This window comes from Mirounga angustirostris, unplaced genomic scaffold (genome assembly GCF_029215605.1).
Source record: "Mirounga angustirostris isolate CCGP_5_RB_7025 unplaced genomic scaffold, mMirAng1.0.hap1 SCAF_2, whole genome shotgun sequence".
Classification (NCBI taxonomy): domain Eukaryota; kingdom Metazoa; phylum Chordata; class Mammalia; order Carnivora; family Phocidae; genus Mirounga; species Mirounga angustirostris.
In genome coordinates this window covers 126,103,902-126,130,992 of record NW_026991710.1, presented here as the reverse complement: position 1 = coordinate 126,130,992, position 27,091 = coordinate 126,103,902, and the positions used below count along the sequence as shown (strand labels likewise).

General features: G+C 40.1%; 1 protein-coding gene across 8 annotated transcripts in view; it reads right to left on the bottom strand.

Annotated features, from left to right (window-relative positions):
- Window positions 1-27,091, bottom strand: part of DCLK2 (doublecortin like kinase 2) — a 159,062-nt gene that overhangs the window by 45,339 nt on the left and 86,632 nt on the right. For all 8 annotated transcript variants that reach the window (XM_064585166.1, XM_064585163.1, XM_054508710.2 and 5 more), the window contains exons 3-5: window positions 25,040-25,142; window positions 21,974-22,075; window positions 16,977-17,071 (exon numbers count right to left, since the gene is read on the bottom strand). In XM_064585166.1, the coding sequence (XP_064441236.1) occupies window positions 16,977-17,071; window positions 21,974-22,075; window positions 25,040-25,142 (300 nt within the window). The remainder of the gene's footprint in view (window positions 1-16,976; window positions 17,072-21,973; window positions 22,076-25,039; window positions 25,143-27,091) is intronic.

The following is a 27,091-nucleotide window of genomic DNA, read 5'->3' as shown; positions in this document are numbered from 1 at the left end:
TTATGACTATTATTCATAACAGGTTTATTATTATGTCTGCTTAGGGAATTTTTTCTTTATCCCTAAGGGCTCTTAGGCTTTTGAACTCAAACTTTTCTCTTTGAACTATAATTGTCTTTCTTTCCCCTTTTCTTTTTTTAATTATTCCTTTCAGAAGCTTCCAAGGTCAAAGGACTTACCAAATACTGAGAAGCCTCTTCAGCATTTTATGTATTGGTGAACTTATCTGCTTGCCTCTATGCCCAAACTATCCTGGTACCCAAGTCCCATAATAATTGTGCCTTATTCATCACTGCATCTCCCGTATGCAGTACAGTGCCTGGTACACACAACACTGAATTCATACTTGCTGATTAAAGGCATACATGACAGGGCCAAGCCAGGGAGACACCCGTCCCAGAGTGTTCACAAGTTGGAGACACTGGGTCTACTCTCTTCCTCTGGATGAAGTAAGAACCTCACAGATACCGAGTCCGGTTCAAAACCCAGGAAAGCCCAATACTTATACACATTGCTTCAAACAGGATCATCCAGAAGTTCTTCTGGAATGCGATACAAGCCTCAAGAATAGGAGGCATTAAAAATTGGTCTGTTTTCTCAGATCCCATGTAACCACCTTGTGTGGACATGTGGGCAGTAAGACCAGCAGCAGCGTGTTCTCTTAGGAATGCGAGGCCAAGGAAAAGCAGTTCTGAGAGACAACAAATCGGCCCCTGTCCTGAGTGGCAAACATGCTTCTCACAGGTTTTGTCTCCTTCACTCTGACGTGGAGAAAAACTGTGTAGCAATGTGGGTGTGTGTGTAAGGTCCCTTTCAGGCCACTCTTAACTGGATGACAATACTACCCACTGACTCCTCAGAGTTCTATCATTTTGTTTCTCACAGGCAGTGTTTCAAAATTTAGCTTTTTTGTTTTGTTCTATTTCTTTGCTGCAGAAATTAAAGGCAATTCCAAAATCAGCTGTAGTCTATGCTCCAATGTTCAAAAGCTAGTTTGTTTAAAACCCAGGCCCAGAGAGGGGACTTCAAGGGAAGCCTGAAAGAAAACCACAAGGTTCTCCAGTCAGTTCTGTTTCCACAGCTATCACCCTGGTCCTCCTTTGGCTTCTCCTAGTGCCTCATCAAAGGCTTCCCTGGTTACTCTCTGTCTCAGCCATTCCACACAGGATTGCCAGGAAACTTCTCCAAGGATAGTTCTGATATGACCCCTAGGATCCAAAACTTCAATGGGTCTTTGTGACCAACAGAATAACCCCATCATTTGTCTTACTACCTGCCTGTCCAATTTGTTTCCCACCGCTTTTTTTTTTCATGAATTTTATACATTAACTCAAGATTTTTTTTAAAGATTTTATTTTATTTTATTTTTATTTTTTTTATTTTTTTTAAAGATTTTATTTATTTATTTGAGAGAGAGAGAATGAGAGAGAGCACATGAGAGAGGGGAGGGTCAGAGGGAGAAGCAGACTCCCTGCCGAGCAGGAAGCCCGATGCGGGACTCGATCTAGGGACTCCAGGATCATGACCTGAGCCGAAGGCAGTCGCTTAACCAACTGAGCCACCCAGGCGCCCAGATTTTATTTATTTTAGAGAGAAATAGAGAGCTTGAGCTGGGGCAGGGGGAGAGAGAGAGAGAATCCTAAGCAGGCTCCACACCCAGACGTGGAGTCTGATGTGGCACTCAATCTCAGGACCCTGAGATCATGACCTGAGCTGAAATCAAGAGTTGGACGCTTAACCAACTGAGCCACCCAGGTGCCCCTCAATATATATATATATATATATATTTAAGTTGCTTAAACTTCCCAAGTCTTAACTTTCTGCTCTGAATATAGGGATAGTCACAAGACCTACCTAGTTGAAAGATGTGCAAGAAAATTAAAATTAGCTCCTACATGTAAACTCACTGACATGTAACACTAACTCAGTATTAGTTATTAGTATACTTTTCTTAAAACATCTAGCATAAAGCCTTGAGTCCAATGGCTGAGAAATGTTTTCGAATTGTTGAATGTACAATGGCTATAAGAGATCTTTTTCTAAATAATTCATTTCAAATCTGTTGTTCTTCTAATCTAACCCTTCCTAGACTGAAAATTGCCAGTCATGGGAATAAGAGATCCAAATTAAATTCATACCAGCCAAGTTCTTAATGGAATAAAGACAGGAAAAATGTCATCCTGGAGAAAGTTCTATCTCAAAAAATAAATGGAAAGATCCCTTTTGATCACTGCTCACCCCTAGATTCCAGTGATGGGGGAGATAGACTGTAATACCTGGAAACAACAGCGGATAGTGACCAGCTTACTTGCATGTCTAAATTTCACAGCCCAGAACGGGGCAGCCCCATACCCTCCAGCTGCAGCTGGTTGAGTCAGGGTGCTGGGCAGGAACCTTCTCTCTTCTCAACACTCAGAACCTAGGGAAATGTCCAGTACGCAGGCCCACTGCTGACGTCCTAAGACCTGCCTTTGTCCCTGCCCTCCCCCAGGCCTGCTTGCTTAGCTCTCCTGGAAGCAGGTAACATTCTTTTCACAAGTCCCTTTCTTGAGCTAATTTGAGTAAACTTTAGTTGACCGCAGGCTGATGTGTTCTGTCTAACTCAAGGGCTCTCTAAGAAGGAAGTCTTGGAAGGGACTAAAATGAAGGCATTTTTACCTCCATATACATTTTCACATGGATGGGTGACTCCTCGGAGTAATCTACTAATTGAGTTCCTGGGAACCACTGTAACTTTCCCAATGTCTGTTTTGATTAAACCCCTACTCCGACCTATCCCGATTCCCTGTACAGCCCAGCAATTACAAGCACAGTGCGTGCTGGGATTCACAGGCAGCAAGGAAAGAGACCAGGAGACAGAGGAGGTGTGGGAACCGGTTCCCTGGCAACTAAAAGAGAGCAGGAGCCAGGCCAAAGCCTGAGCCTCAGGGAAGGATGTGGCACATGGTGAGGGCCAATTGAAAGGCTACTTTCACGTGTACCTGACAAACGTGTCACTAAATCACCAGGAAGTGCAGCTTTCTTAGCAAACTAATGATGGCAAGAAAAGCATTCTTCAAAACTCCCAAATTGAATTTTTTTTTAAAGTATGGAACCTCAAGCATTTACCAAAAAACAAAACAAAACAAAAAAACAAAACCAAAGACCTATAGAGAGTTAACAGGAGTGACCTATCTAATTACCTATCCAAATAATGTTCCTTTATTTGAAAACATGAAGGAGAATCATTTCGTGACAGTGCAGCTGAACAGACAGGGACATGAGTTGATGCAGGAACAGTTCTCCCTTCCTCCCTCAGCAATAACCGATGCTGGGCTGTTAGAGGATATAAAGAGGAAGAAACACGATGATCGCTACCGCCCAGAAGTTTACGGTCTTATGAGGAGACATACGTGCACGCGTAAAACCTTTCCGAGCAACCTCTACATTCCAAGAAATGGTCTTTAGGGTTCTGATGGTACAAAGGACTCTGATGACCCGTGAGAGGGAGCCATGTTGCTAAGGCAGGAATCCACGCTAGCCGGTGATTAAGTTCACTTGACCTCCCAGTAATGAAGCCTGGTGCTCCAAGGGTCCGAGAAATAGCTGGGTATTCACCAAGATCCCTGGACAGATCCCTGGCAAATGTGAAGTGTCTATTGTGAAATATAAAGCAAAGCATTCCCAGTGCCCTGAGAGACATGCAGACAAAGAGCAATGAAAATGCAGGGGATAAAGCTAGGACTACAAAATTCTCACTGTTTCCCAGGCACAGTTTCTACATTTCCCTGTTCCTGGTCAGAGAATTATTCTCTTATTGAAGCAAGGACTGAATTAGCACCAGAGATTAAAGTATGGTATTCCTGATTAAACCTGTCCCATGTCTTTTGTCAAACTAACAATTTTTATTAAAATCTCTTAAAATGCTAATGAGCCTTCATGCTTCCATCAGCAACTACGATGCTGAGACAGCACAAAGAAAATGCCTAGATGCTGCGTGTTTGCAAGATCCTCCTCAATAAAGCATAAATGGATGGCAGCATCTGGGCTCTTTCAAGATTATCTTCCATAATTACTAACTGGTTCAAAAAGATGTGATTATGTTTCGGGGTGGGGAGAAGAGGGGGGCAAATTTCCTAATGAGGTCCTGACTGGTCAAGGAGAGAAGGTGATGGAAAGGGCTAGAGATATTGCTGAGAATGTTATGTGACCCGGCACTGCTGCCCCCATCTACCTGTTCCCCTGTTCCTCTGGTAGCATTTTTTGAGTAACCAAGGAAAGGAAAGGCACAAGAACCTGCTTCTGCTAAGAACATTTTTTTTTTTTAAAGAAAATTCAGTTCCTCAGCTGCACTAGCCACATTTCAGGTATCTAATTGCCCTGTTGGTCTGGTGACTACTATATTGTACAATGCAGATACAGACCATTTCCATCATCTCAGAATGTTCTATTGAACAGCACTAGTTTAAGCACTTGAGAGAGATATATGTGTTTATATTTATATATTTGTATTTATTTTCTTTCTTTTAATTGAAGTACAGTTGACATGCAGTATTACATTAGCTTTAGGTATACAACATATGACTGGACATTTATATACATTATAAAATGCTCAGTCCAATAAGTATAGTCACCATCTGTTATCATACAGAGCTATTACATTATTATTGACTGTATTCCCTAGCTTATACTTCACCTCTTAATCCCCTTTACTCACCCCCCTCCCCTCTGCAACCACCAGTGTGTTCTCTGCATTTATGAGTCTGTTTCTGTTTTGTTCACTTCTGCTAAAAACTTTTTTAAAAGACTTGAAAATAGAGCAGAAAAAGCTATAACGTGTTCTCAACTGCTAGCATCATTTAAAAAGGCCTTCATGGCTGACTAGGTAAATACTATGTACTCAATCATGGCTGATAATGAGCAACATTCTAGCTTTCTACATTTTTAGCCAAGAAGTCAAGTCAGAGTGCCCTCCATTAAATTTCTTTGATAAGTAGAGTATTACAATTTCTACAAAACTTAAAATTTAAAGAGAAATGTTAGGTACTACACTGAAAGTGTGAAGTTGTATTCAAAAATAGGCAATTCTCCAAGAAAAATGAAAATGACTATATCAATGCATTAAAGCATATTACTATTGACTTCTGGGTGTAGTGCTGGACACTAACTACTTCATTCTGACTCTTCATAAAAGGAAGCACTTGAACAGAATCTAGGAGATATTCTTGTGTAGTGAGCGGACTTTCTTGATGCATCTTGGAAAATGGCACTATGATTCAATTTTTAAATGGCCTACTGCAGGGGTCAAAAATATGTTCTGCAAAAGGCTAGAGAGCAATATTTTAGGCTTTGTGGTATGGTCTGTATCACAGTTACTCAGCTCTGCTATTGTAGAATGGAAGCAGTCACAGAGCACATGTAAATGGATGAGTGTGGCTGTGTTCCAATAAAACTTAACTTAGAAAATCAGGCTATGAATTGCACTACTGGGTATTTACCCCAAAGATAAAAATGTAGGGATCCGAAGGGGTACGTGCACCCCGATGTTTATAGCAGCAATGTCCACAATAGCCAAACTGTGGAAAGAGCCAAGATGTCCATCAACAGATGAATGGATAAAGAAGACGTGGTATATATATACACAATGGAATATTATGCAGCCATCAGAAAGAATGAAATCTTGCCATTTGCAACGACGTGGACAGAACTGGAGGGTGTTATGCTGAGCGAAATAAGTCAGAGAAAGACATGTATCATATGATCTCACTGATATGAGGAATTCTTAATCTCAGGAAACAAACTGAGGGTTGCTGGAGTGGTGGGGGGTGGGAGGGATGGGGTGGCTGGGTGATAAGACATTGGGGAGGGTATGTGCTATGGTGAGTGCTGTGAATTGTGCAAGACTGTTGAATCACAGACCTGTACCTCTGAAACAAATAATACATTATATGTTTAAAAAAAAAAAAAAGAAGAAGATAGCAGGAGGGGAAGAATGAAGGGGGGGAATTGGAGGGGGAGACAAACCATGAGAGACGATGGACTCTGAAAAACAAACTGAGGGTTCTGGAGGGGAGGGGGGTGGGAGGATGGGTTACCTGGTGGTGGGTAATAAAGAGGGCACGTTCTGCATGGAGCACTGGGTGTTGTGCACAAACAATGAATCATGGAACACTACATCAAAAACTAATGATGTAGTGTATGGTGATTAACATAACAATAAAAAATTTAAAAAAGAAAATCAGGCTATGGGCCAGATTTGGCCAGCAAGCAAACTCTTCTTCTACAAGAAAACTCTAGGACAGAATAACCCTCGGGGTATGGTTGTTGCTATAAAGCAGCAGTTCCCTGGCCTTGACTATACATTAGGATCACCTGGGATGATCTGAAAGCTTCTATTGCTAGACTGCACCCCAGAGTAAAGAATCCCTGGGGTAGGGCCTGGGTACCACTACTTTTTTTTAAGCTCCACAGGTGATATAATGTGCGGCCAAGGTTGAGAACCTCTGTGGAGAAAGTTTCTGGCAGCAACTGTAACTCTTCAGCTACCTTAAGTTCTCTTTGTCACTCGTCCAACAATCTAACCATTACAAGTTATCTCTAGCCAAGAACAACTTTCTCTTTGTAAGAAAAGGAAAGAAGATACTAATTACAGTTAACTGAATGCCTACTTTGTGGCAAGTCCTAAAATGAATACTCCAGATCTTAGGAATTAGGTATTATCATAATCTCCATTAATCCATAAAGAAACCAAAGCTCAGAGAGGTTATAACTTGCCCAAACACCACAGCAAATGTGTGGAGTCAGATTCTAAACCCAGGTTTGACTCCAGAACCCAGGAGCTATTTGGCTATTCTCACACTGTCCCCTCCTCTAAGAAGACAAAAAGAGAAGTCTTCCAAGGCTATTAAATTAATGTAGGGATGATACCCAGTATGAGACCCACTCATCAAAATACTCATTGTGGTATATTTAGAACATGCTTTCAGATTACAGCACTATAGTCATAGCCCTGTAATTTAGTCAAATAATGTACAAATTGATAAACAAATCCACAGCCTTTCCTCACGTAAACAGAGCTTAAGAAAAATTTTTTTCTTTAAAAAGATGACCTCTGAAGTGTATTGAAGATTTTTTTAAGGACGTATTACTAGATATTACCTATAAATAGATTTGCTTCCATTATCATTTTTGTGGGTTTTTTTTTTTTTTTAAGATTTTATTCATTCATTTGACAGAGAGAGACACAGCGAGAGAGGGAACACAAGCAGGGGGAGTGGGAGAGGGAGAAGCAGGCTTCCCGCGGAGCTGGGAGCCCGATGCGGGGCTCGATCCCAGGACCCTGGGATCACGACCTGAGCCAAAGGCAGATGCTTAACGACTGAGCCACCCAGGCACCCCATTTTTGTGGGTTTTAAAAAAATATTTAAAAATATCAATTCCATTAATTAAAAGGGAAAGCCAGTATGAATTATGATAAACGCTAAATCAGAAATGCATTTAAAAGCAGAAATCATCCAAAGAAGATACACAGATGGCCAACAGACACAAGAAAAGATGTTCAATGTCACTCATCATCAGGGAAATGCAAATCAATACCAAATGAGGTGTCACCACACACCTGTCAGAATGGCTAAAAATCACAAACACCAGAAACAAGTGTTACTATGGATATGGAGAAAAAGGGATCCTCATGCAGTGTTGGTGGGAATGCAAGCCGCTGCAGCCACTGTGGAAAACGGTGTGGAGGTTCTCAAAAAATTAAAAATAGAATTACCCCATGATCCAGTAATTCCATTACCGGGTATTTACCCAAAGAAAATGAAAACACTAAATTTTCTGAAAGGAGATATACACCCCTATGTTTACTGCAGCATTATTTATTATAGCCAAGATATGGAAGCAATCCAAGTATGTAATGAATGGATAAAGAAGATGTGGTGTGTATATATATATATATATATATATATATATATATATATACACACACACAGTGGAATATTATTCAGTCATAGAAAATGAAATCTTGCCATTTGCAACAATATGGACAGATCTAGAGGGTATAATGCTAAGAGAAATTAGTCAGAGAAAGACACACTATATGATTTCACTTATACGTGGAATTTAAGAAACAAAACAAAAAGAGACAAAAAACAGACTCTTAAATATAGAGAGCAAACTGGTGGTTGCCAGAGGGGAGGTGGCAGGGGGTGCAAAAAGATGAAGGAGATTAAGAGTACACTTACTGTGATGAGCACTGAGGACAGAATTGTTCAATCATTATATTGTATGCCTGAAACTAATATAACACTATGTTTATATATGGATTAAAAAAATTAAAAAGAAATCAAAATAAAAACAGAAATCTTCACCACTTTTACATTGGATTTGTGATAACTTACTCTGAAATACCTCATTATTAGTAATGACATATGAGAACAATTAATCTGAATCAGCACCTAAAGCTTGGTAACATACAAAAAGTATTCTTATCTGTAGTCAAACTTTAGGCTTGCTTTCATTTGGCTAAATTAGTGGTGCTTGGTATTTGTGATTGGTGAATAGTGGTAAAGAGTGAATTATCTGGGTAAACAGAAGCCGCAGCCTGCACAAGCCAACTCAACAGTCTACGAGAGAGGCTTGTGGAACCTGTTGATTTGTGCCTTTCAGTTCCTGAGTATCGCTGCCACCTCAGTGGACTGACTACATGGTCCACCAAAACCAGCACAGAATCTCTGCATATCCTTGTGAGCCTTTCAGACAAAGTGTTGGCTTACTGGATTCTGAGCAACAGACAGGTGGTATAACCAGGCCTACCTGCAAAAAATGTCTGCATGCTTCCACTGTGAGGTACCATCAACTTCTAGGATGCCAGGGTACTAGGAGAGGTGCCTACCTCTTCAGTCCAGACCATGGATGTTACCACTGCAGTCACTGGTGCAAGCTAATTCACTACAACTTCTAAGTCTTAATTCCATCCAATTATCTTCAATATACTACCAGGAAGAATTTCTAATGGGCCATTTTCATGAATAAGGGAGCATTTAAGATTAACACATGAGTTGCTTATATTCAAATAAAGTTCTTACAATTGATCTTATTTATATACTTGATCCTATTTATACACTGATTAGCTTGGCAAACTCTCCCTCCAGCCCCATGAAGGTGGGCTTCAGCCCCACTGAGCCACTGACCCACCAAATGCCTCTATTTACTGAGCAACCACAATGTGCAAATCACTGTCCTCAAACAGCGTCTGAGATTCATAATGATGATTTATTTTGTTAGGCCCCTGAAATCTTCAAAACTGCTTAGTCCTTCTTTTGTTTTTGTTTCTGTCAAGAAAATCAATTATGTGAGGAGATGAAGTCACCACCTGGCATTTCTGGGGTAATAAAAAGAGTATAAAAGTAGTCAGTCTCTCAGTACTGAGGATTATTAACTAGCTTTAAATACCAGAGAAAAAACAAAGCTCCAGGGAAAAGCCAAAACGTCTAAGGTCAGCGGCTACTGTGGATTTACATTTCACAGCTTCGAAAAGAAGTTTTGAAGTTCAGAAGGTCAAAGAGTTGCATTTTAGCTCTGCCAATCAGTATGAGATACTACCAGCCCTTTCATCACACTTCACAAATCTGGAAAATCTTTCACCACCAGCAGACCCAGGAGACATCATCAGATAAAACATCAGCACATCAGACAGTTTATAATCTCAAGATGTTGGACAGTGTTCCAAATGTACTTTTTTTTCCTTTCTTCTTTCAACCAACAAGAATACTCACAGTAGTGAGCCTCTGGGCATAGACTTCAGCATCAGAACGGGAGACATTTTATCCCTCAGTGTCCACAGATGTGCCCCTGACTCGGAAGCCTTAAGTTACTACAGCCTTGAAAGTCCTAAACTGGGACAGGGATGATGAATTAAATTCCAGGGAAATGCTTTCTTCATCCATCTGGCAGCTGATGACACATTTAGTACTCTTTATTGCCTATCTGTCCCAAAGAAAATGCTGTGATTTAAGCACAGAAAATATTCCCACAGGGAAAGTTATCAGCTAGATCGAAGGGACCCTGAGGGGCTTGGGCAGGAGGAAACAGAAGATCATGGGCTGAGGTCAAGAGGAAGATGAGGATTAGGAAGAAAACATCACTGGTGGTGGGATTCTAGAATTTGAAGGGGAGAGAAAAGAATGGGCAGGGGGTGATCGGTCAGGAGAACAAAAGGATTGGGAGGGGAACAAAGCAATAAAATTGATACGGAGAGAGACTTTTGTGGCCCTCGAAAGGGAAAATGGACAGAAACCTATTGAGGGAACAGGGGCAGCCTCAGAAAGAAATTCTGGGTGGCTGATAAAGAGATGAAAGCAGAAAGAAGGGGTGTGGTAGCCTCCAAAATGGTTCTCCTGAGCCTCACCTCCTGATTTTCATGCCCTTGTGTGGTCCCTCCTCATGCTGCATGGAGCTGACACGTGACTGTTAAACTATTATGGAAACGATGGTGTCCGACCTCCAAGACTAGGTCATAGACAAGGAGGGCTTCTGCATGGCATTCTCTCTTACAGATCACTTGCTTTGGGGAAACCCAGCTGCCGTGCTCTGAGGACACTCAAGCCAACTTATGGAGAGGTCCACATGGCGAGGACCTGAGGCCTCCTGCCAACAGCCAGCACCGACCTGCCACCAAGCGAAGGAGTCACCATGAAAGGGGATCCTTCACTCCCGGCAGGGCCTTTGGGTGACTGGAGCCCTGGTGCACACCTTGACTACAACCCTGCCAACGATCTTAAAGCCAGAACCACCTGGTAAAGCTGCTCCTGGCTTCCTGACCCACAAGAACTGTGCAAAACGGTAATTTTTTACTGCTATTTTAAGCTGCTAAATTTCAAAATAACCTGTTACTAAGCTGCCTTACAGAGTACTAAATGGAGCTGGACTATAGACAGAGGGCAGGAAAACAGAGACGAAGCACAGAGTCAGGAAGGTAATTCATAATAGAGAGAACACAGAGGAGGTAATAATCTGAAGTCTCACTTCTCTCACTTTCTCCTTCCTTCTTTATATTGCTGCATGTTAATTTTTTTCTTTGTGAGTAAAACTTCCCTCATGGGAACACTGAACCTGGAAATCCCAAGGCTTAGGGTAAGAAAGAACAGCAAAGCTATTCTAAGTGCTTTCTCTATATTTAATTAATCTCAACCCTATGCACTAGGTCCTATTAATCCTTTTTTTTTTTAACAGATAAGGGTGATATGACTTGCCCAAGATCAAATAGCTAGTGAGTGGCCAAGCCAAGATCAAACCCAGAAATTCTGGTTTCAGAGCTCATGCTTTCAACCACTATACCATCTCATGTCCTTCTCCAAATGGAGGCATCTGAGCACAACTGAGCTCTGGGCTTCATTCTTTGACACACTCTTTCTGTGTAACTACATACTGTGGGACACCACTTCTGTCTTAATCCTCTGGCTTGAGTGGACCAAAGACTTGTCTTGGTTCCTCTTGGTTTAACTGGTTCTGACTGAAGCACTCACAGAAAATTTTAATTATTAAGGAGAACTAAAGAAGAATAAACAAGAAAGAGTCCAGAGATGCTACATACCCTCCTGACACAGGCCTCATATAACTTGGCATGAATTGGCCTTACTAAAAAGGCCTTTGGGCTCCCCAAGTGTCTGACTGTAGGAAGCAGCCTGAGGTCAAGATAAAGCCTGGAGTGCTGGGAAGGCAGGTTGTTTCTAGCCTGCAGAACTGCATCCTCCCCAGGTGACCATCACCACCCAGTGGTCTTGCCCAAGGAAGCCAGATTCCCTAAATCCATACAAAAGCAAAACCAAGTTCTAATAATTAGGGACTAGGTTTTGGGGAAATGGCCCAATGGCGACTTCCTAGGTAGCCCTAGCTCTACCAGATATATCTATCTGATATATAGATAGATAGATAGATATACATATATATATCTCTCTCCCCAGCTATACTACTATGCTTGCAATGGGACTTCCATGCCAGGCCCACCATGTAACATCACCTCATATCCAGGTACCTATATGTTTGCTAGGCCTGGACTACACTACCTTGCTCCAGTCTATGTCAATCTTAACAATACTCAGTTCCACTGCTGGCTTCCGAAGAAAACCAAGAACCCTAACCTCTCGTGAACTTTGTCATTTTATTAAAGCTTTTTGGGGTTAGGTAGAAGTGCTGGGCGCTTCTCCATCTTTCTACCTCTCTTCATCCAGCCTCCCCCACCCCAGGACTGCCTCCCCCTTTTCCCAAGCACCCTCCGCATTCCATTTCTAATATCTCAACCCATTTTTATTCAAAGCATTTATGCATTTCTAAACCCAGATACTCAGTATCTGGCAAGCCACCCCCAGCACTCACCCTCCTAAAAGACTTACACAGCATAGCTTTTCCATAATAACCATACAAGCTTCCTCCTGAGAGGTCTGTGCTGCAGTCACTGAAGCAGACCCAACAGGGATGGGGGAAGAGCCACAGGTTAGAGACAGAGACCCTAAAAGGGTCAGAGATCCCAAGCGGCTGCTGAGACCCTGAACAAGTCACTTCATATCTCTGAACCTCAGTTTCTCCATCTATAAAATGAAGACTAAACTACAGATCTGAGATGGCTTTGTTTTCACAATGTAGGTTTCACATAACTAGCAAAACCAAAAAATTATAATCGAAGTACAACTTTCAGTTACCCTAATGTCTTTTAGTTTTAGGTTTAAAGAAGCCCAACTGCTTGGTTGCCACCCTATTTCTTATACTCCCATCCTGCAAAAATTACTATTTGAAGAAAGCTTTCCTTCCTCTCTTGGCTTTGGTCCAGCCCTTCAAAGAGCACGATCTTTTATAAATGTGTATGAATGGAGCAGAAAGGTCTTCCTCAAAGAGTAGGATGGGGAAAACTATGAGGACTTTTTTGTGGAGAACTGGGCTGCTTCTGTATTTCTCATATCTTTTTCAATGAGCAAACAAAAAAAGCCATGGACACTCTGTGGTCAGAGATTAAACATCACAATATGACTGTTTTCGTTTTCAGTTTTTCCAACGTCCCTACCAAAACACTAAAATGATTCCCAGAAACTGGCACAGGAAAATTGTGATAGAATATCAAATTCTGCTTCCCTTTGACTTCACTTTGCCCAATTCCCTACTAGGTAAAACCCAGGTAGTTAAATAAATAAGTAAGTAAGTAAGTAAGTAAATAATCTGGCAGAAGCTGTGTCCTGGCAGATAGAGAGACAGGAGTATCATCTCCTACACAGGCTGTCCTGGCTTGGTTTGCTTGCTTTTGTCAATTCTGATTCTCTCGATAAAAATTAGCTATCCCCAAAGCCATTAAAGCATCTAACCAGGATAAATAGTTCCTGCCTGTGCAAAACAGCCCTCCATTGTCAGACATTCCCTCTTAATTGATCTTAATAAGCCATTTTAAATGAAGGGGAAGAAAAAAGCAGAGAACTAACACATGGTAATTATCTGTAATTCTCCATTTGTAATGTCACTGAATAGAGAAAATAATGCAAACGTGGACAGATGCTGACTAGAGCTTACACTGACGTCGAAATTAGGGTATTTTGTACAGTAAGTAACATGACTAAGCGGCAGTATTTCAAAGGCAGGTCTTCATCCCCACAACAATATCCAATACCAGGGACTGCTGGGAACAGTCAGGAGACGCAATTTCCATAAGGCATGACCCAGGGGAATAGGCAACAGTTTAGCATTGTGGCCTAAAAGCTGATCAGTGTGGCAGAGATTCAGCTAATATTTAGCTGCTAATATAAGCTGCTAATATTTAATGTAAAATTCAGTAATTCTGTATCAGCTTTAAAGTGAAGAGAATAGACTCCCCCTGCCTCCTAAGTAAATTTTTGTGGGTTTTTGCTAATTTAAAGAACTATAATCCCAGCACTTTAGTGGTCATTTGAAAACAAATGTCCTTATTTGATGATGATAGAAAACACAGAGGAGGTCTCACAGCTGTGAGTAAAGCCCACAGGCCTCAAGTGTGGTGGAAGACAAAGTGGGTTTGGGAGGGAAGGGGGTAGGGTCATGCAAAAGTTAGGTAGAAGCTAGACTGAGCAGTGGGAGGAATGCTGAGAGGCAGAGTCCCAAGGCCTTGAGGGGAGAATGATAGAGACAGGAGCTGGAGGCAAGGACAGTGATAAATAGGTGACACATTAAAAGGGGGGGGGGGCACAACATCCTGACCTTGTGGCTTCTAAGACCCTGGGACTGACAGATCAAGAGCCATGGGTACAGAACACAGTACTCCCCTCTTCCACCTCTGCCCCAGGGTAACCCCTAAACTCATTATAATGTATCTGAATTGCGGGTATAGCCCTGCCCAATGCCCAATGGCCAATGGAGAAAAGCTACCTTGATGGTTCTGGTACAAACCTCGCAGGGTCAAACACTCCCCCTCCCAACCTGTGGGAGGAGTCTCCCAAAAGACTGGAAGCAGCCTCCACTAGAGACCACCCACCACACTGCTTGTCCCAGAAAGACCCAGTAATACCCAATCCCAAAACAACCTAGGGGCTGGTTCCACCTCCTGGAACTTGTCCGCTCTCCCACCTTGAGAGTGTCCTTTCACCTTAATGAACTGCTTTGTACTTGCTACTTTCCTTCTGGCCGTCTTTATTCTGAGCACGGATCCCTATGTATCTTTTCATGGGGAATCCAAGCTGAGACCTCCCCATTCACACAACGCTCTCTCCCACCAGTAACAGAAAGACCACTACTCCTTATCTTACTGATAATCTCATCTTCTATCTTGACCAGTAACCAAGAGAGCTGTGTGCTAGATTGCTGGGGTTGCTATACCATTTCCAATACACTCAGCATAATGAGAACAACTTTATCTAATGTCTCAGCAATAAAACAACTTATCATGTTTTCAAAACTCCACGAATCTCCACTCCAGGAGTATAAGTGATCTTGTGCTAGTTTGTGTGCATGTATGTAGGGTGGGTGTGTGCTCTAAGCATTAAGCAGCACCGACTGACTAGTAGCAACAATTAAAAAGGAACAATCTTGGGCTCACAGCTGAAGATGGGCTAGAAAGAAAGATGGAAGCAACGGTTACCGAGGGATAACAAAGAGGGAAGTGAATGAAACAACAAGGAAGCAAAGGATTCAGTATCCTGCCCGGAGCAATGGCCTGTGGGAGGACAGGACTGGCTCACTGGAAAGTCTGTGTGGGATTTGCCCTAAGGTTAAAAGTTACCAGCACCAGGAGCCACTTGCTTTTACTTTTAACACAGGACTGAAATTAGAAAAGAAGTGAATGAACTTGAATTATTTTTACTTTAGTTCTCTTGAAAGTTACTCAAATTAAAAACAGTGCATCTCCTATCTATTTGGGGTACAATAAATTGGGGGGAAGCTGAAAATACTTTGCTGCTTAGTGATTTTTAATTTATATATAACTTTTTTGTTATTAACAGTTTAGAATTCCACTGAAATCATACTATAAACTGACCTAAGACAGTTTCGCACCTCAAAATGCCTGGTTCTTTTGATAAAGGAGATCCTAGCACTTGGAGGTAGGTGAGAGCTATATACTCCCCTCTCTCACACTTACTACCCACCTCAGTCAAGCAGGCACAAAAACAAGCTGTCCTTTTCAGGAAGGAATTTCTCTTTTTGATCTCTGTCACTTACATGAGAATCATGCAAGTTCACCTTGAATGATCACACAACCTTCTCAGGGCAGGACAGCCAAACCTTAGAGTCAGGTGGAGAATGAGCCCTTGGAGAAGTGGAAGGCCCACCGTCCTCACTGCTCTGCAGGTTCTCATTCCTCACTCACCCAGGGGTGGTGGGGTTCTTACAATCCATTGTACTAATGAAAAAGATTTTTCAACATCCTTAAAGTAAAGAAAACCATTCAGACAATATCTGAAGTGTTTAGGCAACCAACTTTGGGGGAATGTATTCCTAATGAAGACATTTCCAATGTCACCAAAATACCATGAGAACAAGTTAATTTACGCATGCATACACAGCACTATGTATACTTCCGTATTCTTAGGGTACATTACCATGCAGATTTCATTGTTTCTACAAAAGGAAAACTTTCAATTTTTTTTTTAAGAGTTTTATTTATTTATTGACAGAGAGAGACACAGTGAGAGAGGGAACACAAGCAGGGAGAGTAGGAGAGGGAGAAACAGGCTTCCCGCGGAGCAGGGAGCCCGATGCAGGGCTTGATCCCAGCCACCCAGGTGCCCCGAAAACTCAGTTTTTAACCTCATTTACTGCTATTTTACCAGGCAAATTTTCTCTTATAAATTTAAATTATTGAAAGCTACTAGATGAAATTAATGTTGCTGAAATTTTTGCAAATTTGGTTTCATCCATTTTTCTCCCTATTAGACACAATGTCTATTAAACCAAAAAAATGTCTATTAAACCAACTGCTGATCATGTTAAGTTACCATTTATATTTTTAGGATATCACAGTCAAAACCTAAGATTTATTTCTAACTTCTCACCAAAATGAACATATCTTCTTGGGTTACTACATATGCACATAAGTACCTTACTAGTATTTCAACCTATTTTAAACTTTCGCAAAGTCGAATTAGGTTAGCAATATTAAAATAATGATTCAAAATGAGATTTGTAAAAGAAGTATAGCGTTCTCCAAGGCTTTCCCATTGCAAATCATTTTGATAATAACGGGAAAACTACTACTTACTATATTTTACCCCAGTATGTTCAACCCTAACCACAACCTTACATTCCCATTTTAGAGATAGGAACACTTGAGCTCAGAAGAGGTGAGTTGACCCAAATTACAAGATAAAAAGGACACAGGATTCAAAGGCAGGTCTTCCCAGCTCCAAATCCTAAACTCTTTCCTTTTTGATTTGTTATTGCACCCAAGCCCCTGAACAAATTAAACTACCAAACTATGCAATTCAAAACAACAAAATCACACAAACACAACAAAATCACAAAATCACACAATATATCCTATTTCATACCTTTAATCCTCTGAAACTTCCTGGGCTAGTTGGAGAAGAGCTAGAGGATTTTGTTGATTTAGGAGTAGACAGCTGGCTGCTGGGAGTTCCATTAACTGACCATGAGACAACAGAGGAGACAGAGGTCATTAAAACCCCAAATAACCAGATTGTGCAAAAACACTAAGCACATGCACAACATAGCTCCAATGAAGCTTGAATTCATTTAAAGCTCAAAGCAGATGGCAAATCAGCGAAAAGCAAAAATAATGTGTTTTACTGCATTACAAAATATCAGACAAATAAGGAGTGAAACTAGAATTGTTATCAGTAATAGTTTTCCAACAGTGACATAAACAAATATATAAAACATTATGGAATTAGAGATGTGAATGGGAACTTGTCCATATATCCTGACTGCCAGGAAGGGCAGAGAAATGAAATGGCTGGTATGTTTGTAATACTTTACTATGAAGGCTGTCCTATAATTTCCAATATCGGTATATACGAACCTGAATACCCAAGAAGTTCTACGGCTCTCCCAAATCAATTCCACCATAATCCAAACACATTTTCTAAGCATATTCTTAATGGAAAGGGAAAATTACTGGTCATTTTTCTTGCAACATCTGCTTATTTGTTTGAAGGCCATAAAAGATACTCTTCAACTTTTTATCTAGTCATTTTTAATTCCTTCCATTTTCTTGCCTTCACAGTTTAACTTCTCCCATTATTTAGTAAATCCTGATGGTTTTTCAACAGAAGCCCCTCCAAACTTCCACACACTTCCTAGGTTGAAGGCTCAATTTAGAGCATAGCTAGGAAAAGTATGACCACTGCTGTTTAGAAGGGAAGGTAAATTTGCAGATTTTATACTAGAGAATGCTGGTCAAACATTTCAGCATGACTCAAACTTATTCCTAATTGTATCACCTGAATCCATTTCTGCTGTCATTTCACAAAGATGGTTGTTAACATCTAGGACTGGTGTAATTATTTTTCTAAGAAGTATTTGCAACCCCTTTTTATCACTAATCTTCAATGCTTTTGCCCAAAGATGAAAACTGTCATTCATCTCTATAGAAAGAAAAGTCCATCTTTTTCTTTTCCTTTCAAATATGAAGAAGCAGACAACTATTATTTTAAATGAAGCAAATAAATATAAAAAAGCAAAATGCAGAGGCAAAAGTCCAAAATAGGTGACTCAAAAAAGTGAGTACCAGTCCTTGAGTGGAGGCAAAAGTCTTGGATCAACAAGTATTTGTGATTAGATGAATCATCTATAAACCAAGGTATCTGGGTCTATGAAGTCATGCTTATTTATTGCATTGCTCATTTTAAATTGGGTAAGGATGAAAAAATTTTCTAGTCACTTTTAACTTACTAAACTTTAATTTTTCTAATTTAAAAACACTCATGCATAAACAATGATCCGTTATCTATAATTTAACAAATGTATGTACATATTTAGAGTGCAAGGACAACACGAGGAACTGTGCAATTAGGAACTTTTTAGAATATTCAACAGTCCTGATCATTTCTCAATTAAGTTAAATTTCAATGTTGTTTCTTTTTTTTATGACTTTATTTATTTATTTGACACAGAGAGAGACACAGCAAGCGAGGGAACACAAGCAGCGGGAGCAGGGGAAGGAGAAGCAGGCTTCCCGAGAGGCAGGGAGCCCCATGCGGGGCTCCATCCCAGGACCCCGGGGTCATGACCTGAGTCGAAGGCAGACGCTTAACGACTGAGCCACCCAGGCGCCCCTCAATGTTGTTTCTTTTAAAAATTCTCTTTAAAAGGGAATTGGTGGCAGGAATTCACATAAAATAGAGATTATTATGGGCAATGAACTAGTCAATTTGCTGTGAGTTAAGACTGAATTTTACTTTTTTCTTCATTCCATACAGCAATCTGTGCACATCACCAGCCTCTACTCAATAAGTGCTGTTAGCTTTCACAGATACTCAGACACCACATTAATAGCAGAGGCTACCTTGGAACAGTGACAGAAAAGGAACGAAAGGATAAAAATCAATTCCTGCAAATGGTGATCTTGACAGCAGACAAAACTCCCTAAAACTACACCCCCTCCTAAACAGTTTCTTGACAAAACTCACTGCCAGGGGTTTTACTGGTGTCAGTAACTACATGTCCATATTTCCCTCCAAATAATCTCATCCTAAAGAGATACCAAGTCACATTTGGGCTTCTCAGTTTCCCAGAGCATTTGGAAAATTCTAAAAAATGTTCCTTCAGGGGCGCCTGGGTGGCTCAGTCGTTGGGCGTCTGCCTTCGGCTCGGGTCGTGATCCCGGGGTCCTGGGATGGAGCCCCACATCGGGCTCCCTGCTCTGCGGGAAGCCTGCTTCTCCCTCTCCCACTCCCCCTGCTTGTGTTCCTGCTCTTGCTATCTCTCTGTCAAATAAATAAGTAAAATCTTTTTTTAAAAAAATGTTCCTTCATGAGTAGTTCTTAATTTCATTTCTTTGCACATTTCTCCCGAGTCTCAGGAAGGGTAAGTGGGACCCAGGACAGGATCACATTGGGCATGCTCCCCTCACAGGGCTGCCAAAAACTGGCAGGTGGACAACAACCATTCCACACCTCCATCATGTACCACTCCTTCACCACCCCCTGACTTTCTCTCCCAAAAGAAGGCTATTATCCACACCTCCCCTCAACTGTAAGGGAAGAAATAAACTTGGGCTTTTTGGTTGGTTTGTTCTGAATATTTTCTCTCGGTGGACTCTGAAAGATTCACAAGCTAGAAACCTAAAGTGAGCCTTTTTAGGGCTCATTACAGTAATATTTACCTACTTATGTTATCCAGATGAATTTCTATGTGTTTATTACACACTGTTGAGGAATTCAGTCAACCAGAAGACTGCACTTACGGTGCACTTCTATCCCAAGACCGAAAAAGTACAATGTTATGTCTACAAAGTTACTAGTTCTGTTTGAGATTCCAGTTTGTCCCACAGAATTTTCTAAATGTTAACAGGTATATACCACAGCTAGAGGTCTGTAAAAGTGAGTTGTACTTGTGGGTACTTGGCTTTTAATACAAATCCCTAACTTTTCTGTAACTGCAGGATGTGGTGAACATACTTTGGGGTTTAATCTCTCATAAGACGCTGTTTGCTCTCCAAAACGTGATTTAAACATCTCACAACTTTTACTTACAAGTTTAAGATCTACTCTACTATCCCAAGTGCAAATACAGACTTAGTTAAAAATTGGGGGTCCTGAAATGTTAGGATTTCTTGAATCAATTTCTAAGCATCCCAAATTCAATTTAAAAAGATTTGAATAAATCTTTATTTATACAAACATATTGGTCTGCAAGAGAAATACGGCTTATGAAACATGCTCTTAGTTGAGTATGTATTGGATTCATTATAATACCTGATTTTTGAATCACTCTCCTTACTTCTATTTATTTTACTGATATGATAAACATCTGTAAACCTTGGCTAAAACGAAAGCCAAGAACCTGACAAAAATCTACATTTACCATATGGTAAGCTCAGGTAATTGTATTTATGCCAATCTCGTGTTATATTAGCTTTCCTAGTGTCTGAGATACTTGACAGAAAGCATAATATGATTTGAACTAAGCTTCCCAGCAGAGAGATGCCTTCTGTTGAACATATTCATATTGTCAGTATTTTCAGAAAGAGTGTTGGGTCTATTAGCTGTAGGGTGGGGAAGGTAAGAACAGAAGGAGAAGAAGGTGAGAACAGAAAAGTTTAACTGCCCCTGTGGCCATTTTCATATCACCAACAAACGTTCACCTCTTTCGACAATGGGATATTTTCCAAAATTAACAAGAAGGTAGATCCTTTGAGGTGGTATGGCTCCTCGATCCCTTTGTCCTGTAACTACACACAGAGAGACACTTGGCCATCTTCTGGCAACGACTGGCTCTCCAACAAAGAAGGGGTGCTGAGGCATCCCACACACGGTGGAGCGTTCCACAGCGCACGGATGTACCTGGTACAAGCCAGAGACGTTCATGGAAATGGAGTGAAAGGAAACAGAAATGTGGCAAAAGACAGAAACAAAAACCCAGCAGAGCGACATAGCCATTCTTATCATGGCTCACCTGGGGATCTGGCCGCAGAGCAGGCACTGGAGTGGTGGCCACCCCTCTTTACTGTGCACATTCAGTGAATACAAAGAGGAGGAGACAGCAAGGAGAGCAGTTATTCAGCAGGTCTGAATGCGTATACAGAAGAAGGGCAAAACAACCAGACTGAAGGAAAGTGGGGTGGGTGCTGAAGGGGAAGCAGTGACAAGTACGATGTCCAAGAAACTCCATCTTTTAGAGGGTCTGGTGCTTGACACAGTTTTAATTGATACTACTTTCACATGTTCTAGATTTCCCACCTGTAAAATCATGGTTTTTCACAATCCTTTCCTTAAAGGGAAATGGTATCAGCAAAATTAGTTACAATTACTATAAACAAACCCTATAGAATTAATACATCAAGATATTTATAGGTGTTTCTAGCTTTGAAAAAAACAGTCAAAATTATGACAGATCTACAGGTTTAGAACCTGAAAGAAACTTAATTACAGGTAAGTCTGACTCTTAAATAAGTACCAATTTCTAATAATAATCATTGCTACTATTAAATTGCTTGAAGGAAAAGCCAGTGAAACTTACCAAGTAAATGCATTCTGTGTTGGATGTATATTTTAAACCAATAAGAGAAGAAAAATATCCACAATCATATAGCACAAAGCTAAAAATACAGTACGCTGTGGTCCAAATGTGAAACACTTCTATGTAAATACCAGAAGATTCTAGATATAGACTGTTCTTGAGAAAATGTGTGAGAATAAAACAAACAAGTGTCTTAGCAGATTTATGACAGCTTTGAGCAACAGACTTAAATTTTTGGTTTTAAAAATCATGTCATCTACATGTTATTTTGGAACCTGGCTGCATGCAAACATGGGAAAGACTACCAGTTCATAATAATTAAAGAAACTGAAGAATGACTAACTACCTGAAGCTGGTGATTTGCTGCGTCGGGAGGGCCCAGGACTTTTAGATCCAGAATACTTAACAGCTGAGGAGCGAGAATAAGATGACTTCAAGACACGACATTCTAGAAAGGAAGTAAAGTGCATTAACTAAATCTGGTTTAAATACTAACCAAGGGAAGATCACACGTGAATGTGGTTTATTGCCAGAGAACGATTACCTGATCATTTTCCCATTACTGTAAAACAACTTTAATAGACAAAGCAACTGTCCCAAAAGTACACCTGAGGTTATCTTTAGTCAGGCTATGCATCTTGTAGACCACGTCATTGTTTTCAGTGGAGTTCTTACTGGATACAGAAATTCCAATGTCCTAACTTGGTCACAACCATAAAGCCTAATCTAAACATGGGCAACTTCCTTTTTTAGTCAGTAGCAAAAGGCTACAATTTTATTCTCTCCAAATTCTCTGATAATTTTATTTTGAAAGGGTATGGGACTCCTTACTGTCTTATTTTCCACCTTCCCTAAGTATGGAGCATCAAAAAATGAGGAAACTAGCTTTCAACAATAACTTTGGTTTTTCCACAAATCACCAAGTTAAACAGCATTTAGAGGACCAGAACTAATTACAGCTAAAATAATCACTGCTAATTTGAATAATTAAGAACACGGGTTTTGGAGTCATGCAGATTTTGCATGAATCATGAATTTGATTTTGCTAACTGGGGGACCTCGGTTAGGTTCTAAGCCTCAGTTATTTCCCCTATGAAATTGGGATAGGAATAAAATCTGCTTCGTAGGCTTGTTATAAGGATTAAATTAGATAGCATATTGTCTGTCATTTACGTTAAAATGCTTCAATTTACGTGGTAAGGTTAAGATGTGGGTTGGTTTTAATCTATACCTCAGGGGCAATAAATTAACATGTGAAGTCCAGTAATCAGGAAAACACACACCAGGGGAGGCTAGTTAGCATTTGAAAGACCCTAATCTAAACCTCACTCAGAAGGGGCTGGAGCAACTTCAGCTAGGTTAATTAGCATTGTGGATGTTAAACAGCATTCTGTTGTTGAAAGGAGTGGTGTGTGTGTTAGTCAGAAACATCTTAAAGGGAGTGCCACTCTTTCATAAGCAGTGTAAATCTAGAGAACCAATAACTAGAGCTTCAGAACTACACCCTAGTTTTAGGACGCTTAACCAGTCCTGAAGCCAGTTCTTGAAGGAGGATTCTGTTACTGGGCTAAGACTGCGTTTAGCATTTTAATGTCTTATCAAAATCCTAAAAGGATTTGAAGTTAGGACTTTAAGATTAAATACAAGTTAAATAACTGGTTAAAAAAAAATACACAATTTTTCCTCCAAATAAATGTAACAGTGGCAGAATTAGGTTTGATTTTATGACCTGCTGGTGGTGGTATAATAATGACGTTTACAATAACAAGAGCCATAGCACATACAACAGGTACCCTTGTAACTGCTTTATATATATTGACATAAAATCTTACAAAAACGCCAGTTATCCCCAGTTTGCAGAAGGTTAAGTAATTGGCAACTGGGAGGGAAGAAATCAGTAGCTTACACCCACCTTTCACTATTGGGAGCCCATCAACAGCTAACAACAAAAACTATGAATGATAAAACTAGCTTAGGTAAGTTTACAACATACACATAAAGCATGGAGTACAATGCCTGGTATATACATAGTATGTACTCAATAAATATTTTGTTGTTGTTAACCCAAATTAACTTTATAACCTAGAAGATATCATTGTGTTTCAGTGTCTCAACTTCCAAATTTACTGATTGACATCAAAGAAATAATATGAAATGAGATTAAGCTAAAATCAAGAAATATAAATTACAGATGATAATGCAAATGCACGTTTCAGTCAACCTTAATCATCCATGGCAACAGGGGAGAGCATTAGCACACGTAATACAAAAGGACATTCTCTGCGCTTCTTTCCAGTGGTATTACCAGTTTAAAGCAGGGCCAGTCCATCAGAATACAAAACAGAACAGAAACCCTCAATGATATTTGGCGGCAGTGAGAAAATGAAACAAAAACAAAAAATATAGATAAATGAGCCCCAAGCACAAAGCAGATAAATTATCCCCAAGGTAACCAACATAGTGTAACAGGAAAGAATTGCACAAGGAAGTTTGGTACCACAAAATGTATCATCTTGAATTTTAAGAAGTTTATGGATCACAGTATTTATTGACATGTTTCTCTAATTCTGGATGGTCAGAATCACTACAACTGGAAAGGGTCTACCATCGGTCTAATTTTTGAAAGGCCAACTTTCCTCACTCATGAAATTAAAGAGTGAGACTTTATCTTTTACATCACTCTCCTAAGTGAAATGTTATGTCTGTATGATTTTACCTCATTTAAAGAGGAAGTTGACTTTACTATCAGCTAAAATAATCACTATTACTATAATAGGTTTAAATTAATTCAAGACGAAAGGGTAAAGCAATTTTCCTAGAATCAATAACACTTGAAATCACTGGGGTTATTGCTAAAAAGTTGAAAACGCCATACATGGAAGTTGAAAACTCCATACACTGGAGAAAGGGATTTTCTTATTCTATTAATGAAAATAGCCTTATTTTTGTTCTGCATATACAAACAATGCATTTTTTTTAAAGTTGCAAACGATGAAGTAAAAAGAAAGCTAAGACAACCACGATTAACAATTTAGTTATGATCCTTTTACATATCTCATTATGTACACAGAAAATGCACAACTAACCATTTCAGACTCAATACAATCTGTATATTTAAGGTGGCACAGCCAGCCACTGTTCTGAAACAGGGAAGGAAATCCATATCAGAGGCAAAACAATGCAGTAAAAAGACAACTTGTTTTAGTCTACAAAATGAAAACTACTTGAACTAAGTTTTCAGTTTTTAACAACTAAGCAAATGCTTTCATTTTATTCTCTACTTTCATTAGTTCAAAAAGAGTACCGCCAATGTCATCTTTCTTCAACATGCCAGACCACTTAGCATGGGCCAACTGATTAAACCCCGAGACTCTGTTTCAGGGTTACCAGGACGGTCAAAGAATGGCCTTACCACTGTGATCCAGGACGAAGTCATCTTGGGCATAACGGAATTTTTCAGGTCCACAAGCAATAAAAACATCATCATCACCAAAAAAGTCTTGCAGACAAGTAACCTAAAAAGAAAAAAAAAAAATCACGTCTAAGAGATAAATTAGAAACATTAGAAGTGAAAGAAAAAGTCAGCGGAATTCATCATATTTGCAAGCCTCACCTATAATACTGTGCTGGAATGAAAAGCAATTTATTTATTTATTTATTTGTTTATTTGTTTATTTTTATTTTTTTTTAAAGATTTTATTTATTTATTCATGAGAGAGAGAGAGAGAGAGGCAGAGGGAGAAGCAGACTTCCCACAGAGCGGGGAGCCCGATGCGGGACTCGATCCCAGGACTCCGGGACCATGACCTGAGCCGAAGGCAGACACTTAACCATCTGAGCCACCCAGGCGCCCTGAAAAGCAATTTAATAACACGCCACATTTCCAAGCACTCTACACAAAGCACTTAACACACACCTTCCCTGACCTTAGCACAATAGAATGAGGAGTTCATAGCTGGCATCAATATTTCTGTTGCACAAGTAGAGTCGAGGATACACACCCAGATGAAGTGCTGTTTTCCATGTTTCCCCAATTAATGGGTGGCAGGACTAAGGCTGATGGAGGTCTCTGTTCTCAGTCTAATTTCTTCATTTCTACCCTTCCTCACTCTCTCCCTTCCCAGCTGTGTCACCCTGGGCATGACTTCTCTGTACCTCTGGTTGTTTGGGGGAATAATGCATGAAACGTGCTTGGAACAGTGCTGGGCATCTCAAGGCTCAATGTGTTAACGCTCATCTCTATCACCAACATCATCATTAAGATCAGACGAAGCTTCAGGGCCCTTCCAAAGCCCTGTACCTAAAAGGATAGTTTTCATATTCTTTTTTCAACCCCTCTCCCCAACCCACCAACACACACACTGTATCGGTTTCAGATTCCACAGAAACCAGATGCAGGGCAGTGAGCACATTCATCCATTCCTGCCAGTGATCGTAAGAACTATTCTCCTGAACTTTGGACGTAGGTAGATTCCACTTCTACCTGTTTTTCAATTGGCTATGTGATTTCTTTCTTAAAGTACTCTTTTCCTAATAATAATTATAAGGTTTTTAAAAATCACTGCTCTAATACTTAGAAGGATTTGAGCAATTGATTTTGTGACAAGGAAATATTTCATCTGGTACTAAATTTGTTGGAAGTTGACTACAATAAATGCCAAAGTAGACAATTAAGTTGCTTATTATATGGAATAAAAGTATTTAACAAGTCTAGGGACTATAATAGATCGAAAGGGTTTTTTTTTTTCTCCACAGCAGTTCAATTTAGATCTTCCTAATCAATCTTTTAATGATTTCACCTACCAATATAAGTTTGGCTTTCCAAACATGGTTTCCATAAGATGTTTGCCTCCCTTTGACTCAGGTTCTAGCCAATGAATACATATTTGGTCAAATAGTTAACCAAATTATATAACTATCAAATAGGTGCAGATTTGCCTCAAATACTACTCTCAAGGAATGGCAGGTATAAAATGAATAAGTGACACAACCGATTTAAACCAACATGTATATTTTGGGGCACCTGGGTGGCTCAGTCGGTTAAGCGTCTGCCTTCAGCTCAGGTCATGATCCCAGAGTCCCGGGATCAAGCCCCGCATCAGGCTCCCTGCTCAATCGGAAGCCTGCTTCTCCCTCTCCTACTCCCCCTTCTTGTGTTCCCTCTCTCGCTGTGTCTCTCTCTGTCAAATAAATAAAATCTTTAAAAAAATAAAAAAAAATAAACCAACATGTATTTTGACTTGGGACGCAGACATACCTCACATAATATTAAACAACTCTTGTCTCCTTTCATTCAACAAATTTGTACTGAGCATTTACTATGTGCCAGGCACCATTCTAGGTGCTATAGAAACATCAGTAAAGAAATAAAGTAATCCTACCCTCATGGAGCAAGTGTGAAAAGAAGCACAATAAAAATGTGTAAGTAAATTAATGCAATATAAAAAGGTGGTAAGTGCTATGG